The following is a 13,139-nucleotide window of genomic DNA, read 5'->3' on the forward strand; positions in this document are numbered from 1 at the left end:
CGGATGCAGACTCGGAGGAGGCGAGCACGGAGAACCCATGTCCGGGTGGAATTTCGCCCGCCGCGGACGCAGGTACCTCTGTCAAGATAGCAAAATATGCACCCAGCCCTCACCAGCATGTCGGTCGAATTCAGGACAAACACGGTGCCCCTGGATTCACCGCTGCGTTGGTCCAGTTTATCAACGACATCCAGCCTCCGGAACTACGTCTCGGTCGAGCGGATCTGGCGCAAACGTTCCTCCCTTTTGAAAGGGTCGACGTTTACCACCAATTCAAATTCAAACCAATCGAGCTTTCAGATGGAAGAGAAGAGCTGGACGCCGTAAAGGCAATCCCAGCACGTCCCACAAAGCATCAGAAGGCTCGTTTCGACACGGTTATTGTTCTTGACAAGGGCGACGCGGAGTCCACCGGCGTGATAGGTGAGTGATGGATTTGTATTCGATTGGACAAGCCATTGAACCTACGGCATAGGTACCAGGGCTGCAAGGGTCAAGATCATTTTTGCCCTCCCAAAGACTCTGTCCGAGCGATTTAGGGGCCAAACTGCCCCGTCGTGGTGGCCCAGCGGTCCTCTCGCGTACGTCGAGTGGTACTCGCGTTTTGCATCAAGCCCCGATCCTACACATTTGATGTATACCGTCAGTAAACCCCCTTTGACGTCGAAGGGACTTCCGCAAGGAAAAATCATACCGTTAACTCAAATACGTCAATCGTGCCAACTTGCGCCGTGCTTCCCGGATGGACCATCGGGCACTGTACCGGATGACTGGTCCTCCAATACGGTGTTAGAGACAGCCAGTCGATTCCATGTAAATAATTGGACTGGCTTATATGCATACCAAACACTTTGGTAGAGTACTGTATATCTTCGTGTTTGCGCGCTCCGCCCAAATTGTAGGTTCCGGACCAACTCGGCGCTTGGGGTGGGAGAGTGATCAAACACATCCAAACGGCTCCTAACAGCCTGCATCCGCGTCCCTCAACTCTCCACGCGTCCCTCAACCCTCCACAACACACATCTGCTCTCCGCTGCTGCCTCAATGTCTGCCGTAGACAAGCGTCTCATCGATATCTTGGCGGTGGTCAGCTCAGCCCGCTACGAGGACATTGCGAAGCTGTCCGGGATATGCAAGCTGTGCGGCGAGCTCCGCCATGTCGCCGTCGTTTGCTTCGAGCGAGGCCGTTATGGAGAGATCTTTGAATATGTGAGTTGCTCCCTCCGTCAAGGATTGTTTGATTGCTCAGATCGTGTGAAGTGCCTAGCTTATGATTTGACTGGCTGCCCGGTGCAGCGCAGTCGAATCCAACCCACGATGGAGACCCTCGGGGAGGCGCGTGCGCAGGCGGCGAAGCTCCGCAACCCACCCGCGAAGTTTGGCGGGTGGATCTGCATGTCCACTGTGCCGGCCTTCTACAAGAGCCCGCCGCCGTCTCTGAAAACCCTCCTCAATAGGTCCCTGGAGGATAGCCCGGCTGCGCAAGGACGCACCGCGATTGTAGAAGGCTTGGTGTACGTACAGGTGAGTACTGTATCACTTTCGATGCTCATCTGGGTGACTAATGCCGTTTTCTGGCCCTAGGACGGCTACGGCCCCGTGTCGATCCCCCTCCTGGGGGAGATCGATCCCAATGGCGAGGCCATTGTCATCAACGGCCACGGGGCGGAGCAGCCGCTCCTCCACCAGGCCGTGCACACACTCAACAGGTACATCGGAGCCGTTGGGTACGCTCCATCACCCAAAAATCCTCACTTTACCCTCGACGTCTACGATCCTACGGCCGAAACGTTCGTACCGCGCTCTCTCCGCCCCGTGTTCCCTCTTCGCCTCGCGCTGCCTCTGCAGTCCGTGCCCGTCATCAAGCGGTCCGTGGTGACCCTAACCTCCTTCGCGCATGCCTACGCCACGGGCCAGAGAGCTTTCGCGGCGCCCATGTGTTCGATGAAGTTCGACTTCATCGACGCATCCTGGACTTGGCCAGTGGGGTTGCGAGCCCAACGCCAAGTCATGCAAGCAAGCTGGAGGGTCAGAAACCTCGGGGCGCCCCTTGGTACGTGCGCTGTCCGACCGCTTCTGCATGAGCCGGGAGCCATCGTTGTACCTGCGGTGCCGGAGGACCTTCGAGTGTTGGGTCGCGGGCACAAGGAGCGGGATCTTGATAGCGATATGGACTCGGATGCGGCGGGCGTGGACACTGACGGTGATGACGAGGCTGAGGCCGACTTGGACTTTTAGCACCAGAACCTTCAAATGTATAATACGTTGTAACGTTCAAGTTGTATCTAGCCCCCAAACGCACTCTCTCTAGCTTGCCTTATTATATGCAACAATAACATGTAGTAGGTAGTAAGTACCCAACGCGCGTGTCATGGACAATGATGAACTGCCAGTGACTTGCTCATGACCATCCAAGTGTGCATTCACGGTACTATACCCGACGAGTCGGAGATTTCCAAATGCAGCATCATGCACCATGCATATGTGCGTACTAGCGGAGGGACATACGCACCACAGCATATAGGCTTGACTAAGGATTCTGAGCTACAACGGCAGCTACATAGCCAAGAGCAAGCTTGCACTCTCTAGGGAGCAGTAGTGCCTCTTGCAAGAGTTATGGCGATGCACAAGCCATTCCAACGTGTTTGAAGATAAGTAGATTGAATCCAATTGGTTAGGTTAACTTGTGTACATTGCAATTAGGTCTCAACATATTGAACATGATTAAATAGTGTTGGTATGACCGCCAACCTGTCAGCGCTCCCGAGCGTTTTTCCTGATGGGGTACCGGCTGAGCTGTATTGAAAGACCGGGTTTCGATCAGCCGGTTGGGAAGCTACAGGCTGAGGCACATGGCGGCCGGTTCTTTAAACTATATGGAATGTGATACCGACCGCTCCGCTGCAATTGTCTTATACAGAGTTGAATGTATCACTATCAATGTCGTCAGAGAAACCGGCCGGTGAATGTTTGATAAACAAATTCAACTCTGGCCGCTGTGTTAGCCGTGGCGAGCATTAACAGCGGCCGACACGGGCACTGCAATGCTTTCTTTTGCAGGCCAATCTGCAAAAGATGTTGACATGTACAATTGGTCGAAGGTGTGACAAAACGATGCACAGCCGCCGGCCGCCTAGGCCACAACGCTGCGCCTCAAGGGCGGCCGCTGTGTGAATAGCGTGCTGCAAACGAAGTGTCCGGTTGATGTCATAAAGTACGCAGTGGAATAATACACCGGCGGTATCAATGTTGACGGGCGGTACATATTCGGCCGTAATGCTAGTGAAATACAGTACGCTCTCCGGCCGCGCCGGGTTGTACACTACAATGTTTTATATTTGCGCCTGCTAGTATATGCTGGGTTTCCACAATTCACATCCGGCCGGCTCGCTTTACAACATATGATCCGACAATCGGCCGCCGCAATAGGAACCACAGGCCAGCATGCCCGCCCGCCCGGCTTCCGGCGCTCACTTCCGTTCCACCGGCCGACGTCGGGTTTCCGTTGACAACGGGGAATATGCAGCCCGGGTGTACCGTTAGGAACGTAAAAGTACACTCATTGGGCTCGACCGGTCAGCTGAAGAGAGGGAGATTGAGGCGGCTACCACGGACATCACCAAGTAATGTGCTTGTATTAGCTGGCCCGAGTGATACCCACTCACCAACGCGTGTTTTGCGCCTCCGTTTGGACAGGACTTGCGCCAATGTCATGCTCTCATTCAGTGAATAGCTGCAACGCTGAACCATGCCTTCCTGCCTGCTCAATTGGGACGCTCACATCACCAAGACCTCGCCGCAAAGAATGTACGACGTGGCCTCGCGGATGGGCAAGGGCAAGTGGGAGGCGAGGATGAGCGGTGGGCGCGGTTAAGCAGATGCGTGGGGACGGACAAGCATAGCGGCCATGGGGACGGCGGACGAACAGATGAGGGTGCTGAACGACGAGCATAAGCACGCAGACAGCCAGTTGAAACTTGACGGCGAGTCAGCCGCTGTTCCGCAGAGTTTGGTATGGTGCGCACCTCCTTCCGCGCACTCCTGTGTCGGTTAGCTAGCTACGGACTCACTCATGCAGCTTACCTGTTCCGAGTCGTCTATATACTGTATTCTGATCCAATGTACTGAGTAGAGAAACGGGGAATGGGAGTCATTTCAGTGACACTTGCTAATGATTGTGTGAGCTGTGACGACTGAGTGATGAGTATCTAACAAGTGACGAGTATCTAACGGCGCAATCGCCATCTTCGCCCGACCTTCTAAAATGCGGCGAGTCTTGCTAACGGCCAACACGCTGACGCTATGTAAAATCGGTATTTTAGCAACCGTTACGGCCCGTCACAGCCCTTAACCAAAATCAGAGAAGTTCTGATGCGTGAGCCATACCTCAGCAGCGTATAGCATGCGGGGGACGAGCACCGAGAGGTACAGCTGCTTCATGTAGCGGAAGGCTACTCCCTGGGTAGGCTTCGCAATTCGGCGGAACAGGTTGAGCCACGCGGTGCCTTTTGCCAAGGCTCGCGCTGTCTGTTCTTTCCATCGTAGTCGCCGGTTGATGATGAGTCCGAGGTACTTCGTAGAGTTGGACGCGGGGATGGTTTGATTGGACAGTCGGAGCGGGGGTCCTTCGTCGTCTCCCATTGGGTCGTGGTTAAGGAGCGCGAGCTTGTGCATCTCGAACGCAGAGTGGCGTGTGGTCGACCATTGTAATGCTCCTCCGGTGCGCTTATCTTCCATGTACTTGCGAAGTAGCTGGTGCGTGCGACGGAAGGTCTTGCCGACAGCTGTGACGTCGACGTCGTTGATGAACCCGGAGCTGGTGACTCGTATGATTTCGTGTTTCAGCAACGGGGAGTTATAGATGATGTAGAGGTCACCCGAGTCAGTGTCGCCTTGGTTGATACCGCGTCGAAGGATGAAGGTCTCGGATTGGTAGTCGTCGAAGAGGAGGACGGTGGTTCGTCCGTCCATCTTACGTCTGTACCAGTCAACGATGTCTTCGGGGATGCCCATTTCCCGCATGTCGTGGAACAACTGTTCCGGGCTGGCGCTTGGGAAGGCGGCTTTGACGTCGAGGAACAGGGTGGACGCTTTGAGGCTGTCGCGCCAGGCGTCTCGTACTGTGGTTACTAGCTGCATCAGGGCATCGGTGGCACTTTGCCCAGGTTGACCGCCGAAGTGTGTGTTAGGTAGAATGCTGTGCGTTTCGAGCTCGTACTTCAGTGATTCGATGACGCACGCTGATAGGATCTTGCCCATACAGTTCATTAGCGCGATTGGTTGGTAGGAGCCAGGAAGTTGATAGTCGTCGCGTCCAGGTTTACGTAGGACGACTGTCTTTGCTTCCTTCCAGACAGCTGGGAAGTATCGTAGTTCGAAGGTGGCTCGGTAGAGCGGGCCGAGGACGGGTACGAGGAGGTCTGTGCAGTGTTGGTATACGTCGTTGGGTATCCCGTCTGGGCCGGGGGCTCGCCAAGGCTGGAGTCGGTGTATGGTGTCATGGATCTGTGCATCGGTTACGGGGCGGGTGGAGAAGAGGGGGGGAGGGTGTTGGTGGTCGGGGGGTATGTTGGGGGGAGGACATTCAGGTGGGAAGAAGGTGTCGTAGAGGATCTTGCTCTTCTCGACGTTGCCCAATACAGTGCCGGAACCGTCAGGTTTCTTGAGATCTGGAATGCGAGCCTGTCCTCCGTCAGTAGCACCCATCTGGATGTATCGACCTATGGTCCAGACTGTCTGCGATGAGGCAGATTCAAGCCACGTTTCCCAATGTTCCGTCTTCGTCGCGCGTATTGCGTCGACGTAGCGGTTACGAGTCGCTTTGTACTCGGTGTGAACGGGGTGAGATGGGGACTCACGTAGCGTGTAGGACTGTCGGTTCAGCCTCTGGACAGCAGTGCGTCGCTTCTCGAGGTCTTTCGTCCACCAGCGTTTCGCGTACTTGGACGGTTTGGTTTCGGGGACTTCTTGTTGTATCGTTTGTTGGATGGCATTGGTGACGTCTTGGAGCCGTTTGTCGAAGTCGGCGATCGAGAGGACGGGTGTGTCGGGTATGCTTCGTCTTGTTAGCTCGTGTTCGAGAGCTTTCCTGAAGGTATCCCAGTCAGTCATTCGAAAGTCGTACTTAGTCTGCATCGTTGTTGCGGGAATGCTTAGGTCGAGGTGGAGCTCGACGGGGAAGTGGTCGGTGAGCGGTGGTCGCAGGTCGGTGTTGACGGAGCACAATATAACTGCGTTGCGTAGTTCTTGCGTGCCAAAGACGTTGTCTGGCCGGGTGAAGTTCTTGCTGTTGCTGGCTTGTAGGGTAGGTGTGCCGGCGGGGAGGAGCATCTCCATGTCGTGGTCACTGAGTGCGTCGAGTAGGGGTTGGGCTGCGTCAAGGTACCTGTCCTCAAAGAGATGAGCATTGCGTGGCTCGTCCCACAGTGGGTGATGACGGTTGAAATCGCCGATCCACAATGTGTGCGATGCGGCGTCGTTCGGCTGCCCCCGGTTGAGCTTTGCCGTGAGTTGAGAGAGCATACGTATGGTGTTGTGATGTGTCTGGTCGTTGTACACATTGATTATGTGTATCTTACCTAGCGACGTGTCGAGCGAGACAGCAGTGACGTCGGGGTTGTCGGTCGGTACGCTGGTCCACGCATCCGTGGCGATGCGGCGGTTGACTAAGATGACGGATCTTGTACGTTGTTCGGTGTTGTGGTGGCAAGCTGGGTAGATGACGCGCCAGTCGGGTGTTGCGCGTGTAAGGCGAAGTCCGTTTGTGTGAGGTAGACAGGGTTCTTGAATGAGGATGAGGTCGTAGGGTGGTTTGGCGGAGCTGAGGTTGCCTAGGAGAGCGAGTTGGCCGTCGAGTGATTTGTTGCAGTTGATCGAGAGGAGTCGTAATTCGTTCAGTGATCTCCGTGCTGTATTAGTCATCATCATGTGTGTTAGCCCAGTCTGCGCTTTGTACGTCCTGCGCGGATGTGGGGCGTGACCCAAACCGCATGTCGTCAAGGGTAGCCTGTCGGGGACCTGAGGCCTGGGCGTCCCTGGATCTCGCAGCTCGGCCAGATTGGCTTGGTCGTGCGATTGGGATGGCGTTCGGGTTGTTTCGGGCCCTGGGTCGACTCTCGTTGCGTCGGTAGGTGTTTCGCTCGTTCGTGTGGCGTCCTCGGCGGTCGGTCAATCGCCATCTGTCGTCGTCACGTCGCTCCGAGTATTCGTGGCATTGGTACATTGGTGGGTGCGATGGGTTGGGTTTCGCCATCGGTGCTTCGTGGACGAGTTCCCACGATGATGGGTCATCCTTGACTGGATAGTACCTGTACATGCTCTCCTTCGAGCGTGCGACCTTGCGTCTGCGGACGTCCTCGTAGTAGGGGCATTGTCGAGACCACGTCGTGTGTCCATCAACGTTGCAGTTGACGCAGTGAAAGTTGTGGGGGTCGCTGACGGTACAGTCGCGCGAGTCGTGGCCTGTGCCACAGGTGCCGCAGACGTGCGGGGCCGTGCAGTTCTTTGTGTTGTGGTTGGCGTCGAACTTCTGGCATCGGTGACACCGGTGCGGTTCTTGGTCGGGTTTCCGCGCATACACCTTCTTACCTCGCATGATCATCCCGTGTCGTATGGCTTTGTTGGCAGCCTGTGGGTGGTTGAAGCTGATGATCGCGTGTGCTACCGATTGGTGCTCGGTTCGTCGCGCCTCTGGTTTGATCCACTTGGCTCTTGTGATGGTGCCGGGTTCTACGTTGCTAGTCTTCTCGTAGCCGGTTAATGCGAAGGCGTCAGTAAGGTCACACTGGACCGGTACGAACTCGACCACTACTGGGTACGATCGTTCGCAGACTACAACATTCTTGCCACCCATAGAGGCGGCAAATCTCTCTGCGACGGTCAAGCGTCTGAGCCAGCGCGCTGACTCGGGACTCTCCATCTCGTACACGACTCCCCCATTGGGGATGATGCGGGCGGATTTGATCTGCACTCCGTCGGGTGCGGTAGCTCCATGCTCGCGCATGAGATCAATGGCGGCTACCTTAGCCTTCTCTAGGAGGTTGCGCTCGTTGAGCGTGACTCCGTCTGCTACGTTCAGGTTGATGCCATCCACTAGCACCTGCTTTGCTCGCAGGGTTTGCATGGCGAGCGTCGACGCATGCGACGTGGGCAGTGTTTGGGTCACGGCGGCCGCATACGACTCACGTCTAGGTTCGGAAGGACCCTCCGCACGCATTGTGGGTTCAATGGGTCGGTGTTCGACATGTGCTACCTGATCCTGGGCGGATAGGATGGTCGCACTCGCCTTCTCGACGGATTCTCCCAGCGACGCGTGGAGGCGCGACACTTCCTCGACAGTCTTGGATAGTTTACTCACCTCGTTCTGGACTCTGTTCGCACTCCCAAACATCTCTATTGACGCCTGCTCGCATCGCTCTGTTAGGTTGTCGAGCCGCTGACGTTGTTCCTCGTGCGCTGTCGCTAACATCCCGTCGAGACTTTCGCGGATCTTGCTCGAGATGTCAGTGACGGTGATGTTTCTTGCGTAGGTCGCGAAGGCTCGGAGGCCTTCGGTGACGATCACTGAGTTGCTCCGGTGTGCTAGCATGAGTAGGCCATTGGCGAGGGTTTCCGTGTTGGGTTCGACGTTATCTGGGACGAATGAGTACTTCGCTAGAAAGTCGAGGGCCTGTTCGTTGTCGAAGGGTTGGACTGTGAGTCTGTCATTCAGCGCGGATGAGTTGCTTCTCGTCGATACGTTGGATGGTCGTGGTGCTGGTGGTTTCGCTGATTGCGCTCTGTCAGCCGTCTTCGGTGTCGTTCGTTTCCCATGGTCGGCCATAGGTCACTAAGTAGGCTAAAAAGGCTGTATTGGTGGGTGGTTGGGCGTCGTGAGCCCTGCTAGAGGTCCACCGGTCTTCGGTCGTGCTTCCCGGATGGTCTGTCTGACCGTGGGAAAATTGCCGAAGGTGGTGGTACGGAGCCAAGAAGAGTCCCCATATGATATCTGAGTAGTACCAGGAAAATGATACATAAATACCAGGACAATAGGGAATATCACACCAGCATTGGGAAATAGTAAGAAATGTCAGATTATATTCAACAAGACAAAGATATCACTGAACCACAGGCCGGGAAGCATGAAGACTAACACACAGCATTGAATGAACTAATGCTGCCAGCCCGTGGCGAAGCCATGGGCTGGCAATGCCCAAGCATATAACCTTCAAAGTAACGTAAAGCACAGAATGAAAGAACCGCCGCCAGACCTGAGGCGAAGCCCAGGTCTGGCATTGCCTAAGCATGAAATCTTAAAAGTAACATGAAGCACAGAATAAAGAAATCACCTGCCATGGGCTGGCGATGCCCAAGCATATAACCTTCAAAGTAACACAAAGCACAGAATGAAAGAACCACCGCCAGACCTGAGGCGAAGCCCAGGTCTGGCATTGCATAAGCATATAACCTCCAAAGTAACACAAAACACAGAATGAAAGAACTACCACCAGACCTGAGGCGAAGCCCAGGTCTGGCATTGCATAAGCATGAAATCTTAAAAGTTACATGAAGCACAGAATGAAGAAATTGCCCTGTAAACCCGTGGCAAAGCCACGGGTTTGCGATGCTCGTAGAGGTTTGATTGGACGAATCAGACCAGGACCCCTGATAATTGGGGAGGAAGCCTTAATCGAATCCGGACAAATTTGGGCGATTCGGAGGGGCTGGGGCTGATGTTTGTCCGGACAAATGGGCAAATTTCGCTGGGAAGGGCTGAGGAACTGTACGGACATAGCTTGTCGTGATTGCTCGAGGGGTGAGGAACATCCGGACATGGCCAGCCCAGGTGCTCTCGCGAACGGCGTCAGCGCGACGACAACCCCCCGAGCGCACCAACCCTGCTAAATGGCGGGGTCCGTCGGTAGAGGCCTGAGGAAAAGTCCGGACAAACCCCCGCCGAACTTGGGACTGCCTGATTTTATCCGACCAAATCTCGCCAAATCTCGCCAAAAAAGTCCGGACAAAAGGGCTGAATTTGCGCGCGAGCAGATCAGGCCTCTCCGCATATAATCAGGGGTCCTATCAGACCACCTCCGCACAATCACCTCTGCCACGTGGATTCAGCGATTGTTCGGGCAGCAGAACAGGCTCGGCGCGTTCTCGACTTCTCTGTCTTCACTCAGTGCTCAGCACTGCCTCTCACTTACAGTAAGAGTTCCTCTTTACGTCCGCCGTAAACAATCTCAGCTTCATGTCTAGATTCCAGCAGGAGGCTACAGCTGTCATAGGCACCATGGAGGGCCCCGGAGGCATTTCTCCCATGGAGTGGTCGGTGAGTAGTCAATCCGATCCTATGCTCGCAGAGCAGTCATTCAGTGTCCTGCAGCTCATGTACGCCAATCATCACCGGTTCTCTTTTGTGGACGAACAAATGGAGCACCAGTATTCAGAGGGCTGTGAGTACTGCCGCCGCAAGCTGTTTAGTGAGTACACTGAGCATCTTGCCAGCTTGCGCATCGGAAGCAGCAACAGCCCCGGATCAGCTGTCGCGAGGTGTCCTTCATGAAGGAACCGTCTACGAGGCCCCATGTGTCAGGCGCAGCCAGTGGTTGGCGCCTCACTTTCATTGTTATCCTACCTCCGAGTGTCATCAGCCGGTCACAGTCAATGTCGATACGTTCCCCGAGATGGTGGCAACCGGTGAGTATGGTCATGTTCAAGCCTGAATCACATTAAGTTTGTTCAATCGGTAGGGAGTCCGGGAACCTTGCACCCAGGGGAGGCATATGGAGCAAGTACAGTTCCAGGATGCTCATCAGCCTCTCATCGACGTGCAGCCACTCCAGCCCAGGGTCCAGTCCCCATGTCAGAGGCCCAGATGCCGGCGGTGCACACTAATTGGAGCATCAGTGCGTCCAGGGAATATGAACAGCCACAATTTGGCTTGTCCATGGTAAGCCGCATCATCGTCACCAAGGATTCCACAATGAGCATGATCTAGACTCAGCAGGTTGCACCCGTGATGCCACAGTGGCGGCAAACGTTGCATCTACATCCGGCTGCTTACGACTTCGTTATCGAACCGGAGCATAACGCACAGTATGTCGGCGATCCGAGACCCATCATGCCCCAATTGAACGAGGCTGCAATGCCTACTGGTGGCCCGCCAGCAGGCACGCCCGCATTCGTGGAAGAGGAAGAGGATCCGCTCGCCGTGACGGATTGGGCAAGTCTCCGCTACACCAAGCAATGGCGAAACTCAGCGGCCACTTGCTTCGGCTATACCGTATACTACAAGCAATCTGGCTCAAGGGACATCGCGGGGCCACCAGCTTCTTTGGGCGCCGATGTTGCCGATATCTTCGTGTACCATCACACAGGCAGGCGGCAGTTCCAACACTGGGTTTGTAAGGCTGTAGACCCCTGTGTGTGGGTACCGATAAAGGACGGTCAGCCCCATCCGTTTTCGAAGGACCGTTTTTTATCCACCAAGGTACCGCGCGACCCAAGTTGGGTCACTAAGTCGACGATCGCTGCGTACAATAGCCGGAAGAAGAAGGACAACGCTTGATTCGCATATCGGTTCCTATGTTTTTACAAACATGTACATGTACATACTAGATACTCTGAGCAGAACTGGGATTGGAATGTGATTGGGCACGCTTCATTCAATGCCCTCGTATCAGCATAGTGAAGGACTTAATAGTCATACCACAATCAGGGACCTATGTATCGCGGGCAGGAGCTCGTCAACAGCCGCGACCGGGCCCGCGATGTCCGTCGTGTTCCACGTGCCTATACACGCTGCTGGACTCAACATGAGCAGCAAGGGCACCACAAGACGATAGACGAGTGCGGGCGGGCAACAGCAAGAACGAGAACACATGGGCGAGAAGCAGCATACAAGGCGATACGAGCAAGAAAGTACGCGAGAGCGCGAGAACGAGGGCAGACGAGGGCGAGAGCACGAAGGCGAGGACGAGGGCAGTGTTATGGATGCGGTAGAGCGCATCAAGGCTGCGTACGCTAACGTATATAGGACTACCTTCGATAATCGCGACCCGCAGGCTTTCGTACCGCGTCCCTAGATTAATTAGTACATCTTGTATTCTTACTGTAATTACGTAAGCGCGCGCTCGCAGTCATCTCGCGCGCGTCCAGCAATTAGACGCCAGACCTTCTTGAACTCCTACCACACTCGTCCGTGTGCGATACCGCACCGTCCGAACCAGGAGGTAAGTCCCCAGCCGCGCGAGCTCCTCGCTCCTCGGCGCCCAGCGCGAGCTCCTCGCCGCTCTGAGGAGAAGCTCCTCGCTGTCTCCTACCCCAAGAGCGGCTCCTCGCCGTCTTGGCCTCCTGGGCTCCTCGCTGCAGGCACGCTTTCACCTCGCGGACCTCACCTCCGCGTACGTCCACGGCTCCTCGCGTCTCGGCTCCTCGCCAAGACTCGACGACTCGTGCCACGCTAGCTCCTCGCTAGTGCACGTCGGTATACGTGTCGCGGCGGCTCCTCGCCAACCCGACCGTATATCTCAGGCCGGCTCCTCGCCAGCACACGACCTTCACGACCCACTTACGACTCGGTCGCGGAGCGACCACCAACGTTCGAGCCGCCAGGCAGCCCGTTCCCTCCCAGTGTGAGTAGACGAAACCTCCGTCTCTCACATTGGTGGACACTCAGGGGAACGGTCCACTGCCCCATCGGTTCGTAGGCCTTAACCTCTACGTCTGTCTCCCCTTCGACCCGCCGCTATGACCGCGTGCACCCCCGCGGCGGGCACCTCATTTCTCGGCGACGCCTCACGGCCATCTCGCCCCTCGTCAGCCCTCCCTTCGGGATCGGCTTCACCTTTCACACAAATCTCCGTTCCGACTCCAGAGGGGACGGCCCGAAGTAAAGTCGCATCTATAGAGGACGTAGAGGACTCGGGAGGATCCCGTAAGTTGCCCATTACTTCCTCCCTTCCCCCTCTAGACCGAGTGCGCGAAAGTCTCCGCTCCTCGGTCTCTCCCCATCCGGTCGCTCCCCTCAACTTCCCGCGGACGATGCTCGTCCCGGGGAGTCTCGACGACGATTCCTCCACGGGAGCTCAACCCTCGCACGACCTCAAGCCGTCAACTTTCGTCGAGTCGCCTCGACCTCGACCGGCCGACGGCAGCTC

At 55.8% G+C, this 13,139-nt stretch overlaps 2 protein-coding genes across 2 annotated transcripts; both read left to right on the forward strand.

Annotated features, from left to right (window-relative positions):
- Window positions 1–233: 233 nt before the first annotated feature.
- On the forward strand, window positions 234–858 carry C8Q71DRAFT_719222 (uncharacterized protein; the record flags this gene model as incomplete). Its single annotated transcript, XM_047921284.1, has 2 exons — window positions 234–423; window positions 476–858. Coding segments are annotated over 2 exons (573 nt in total), but the record flags the coding sequence as incomplete, so codon positions are not given.
- Window positions 859–10,228: 9,370 nt separating this feature from the next.
- Window positions 10,229–11,548, forward strand: C8Q71DRAFT_728571 (uncharacterized protein; the record flags this gene model as incomplete). Its single annotated transcript, XM_047921967.1, has 5 exons — window positions 10,229–10,309; window positions 10,364–10,460; window positions 10,486–10,677; window positions 10,815–10,930; window positions 10,979–11,548. The coding sequence occupies 5 exons, from the start codon at window positions 10,229–10,231 to the stop codon at window positions 11,546–11,548; spliced, it is 1,056 nt and encodes a 351-aa protein (XP_047772257.1).
- Window positions 11,549–13,139: the final 1,591 nt, after the last annotated feature.

Source organism: Rhodofomes roseus (assembly GCF_022264815.1).
Source record: "Rhodofomes roseus strain CIRM-BRFM 1785 chromosome Unknown C8Q71scaffold_61, whole genome shotgun sequence".
NCBI lineage: Eukaryota > Fungi > Basidiomycota > Agaricomycetes > Polyporales > Fomitopsidaceae > Rhodofomes > Rhodofomes roseus.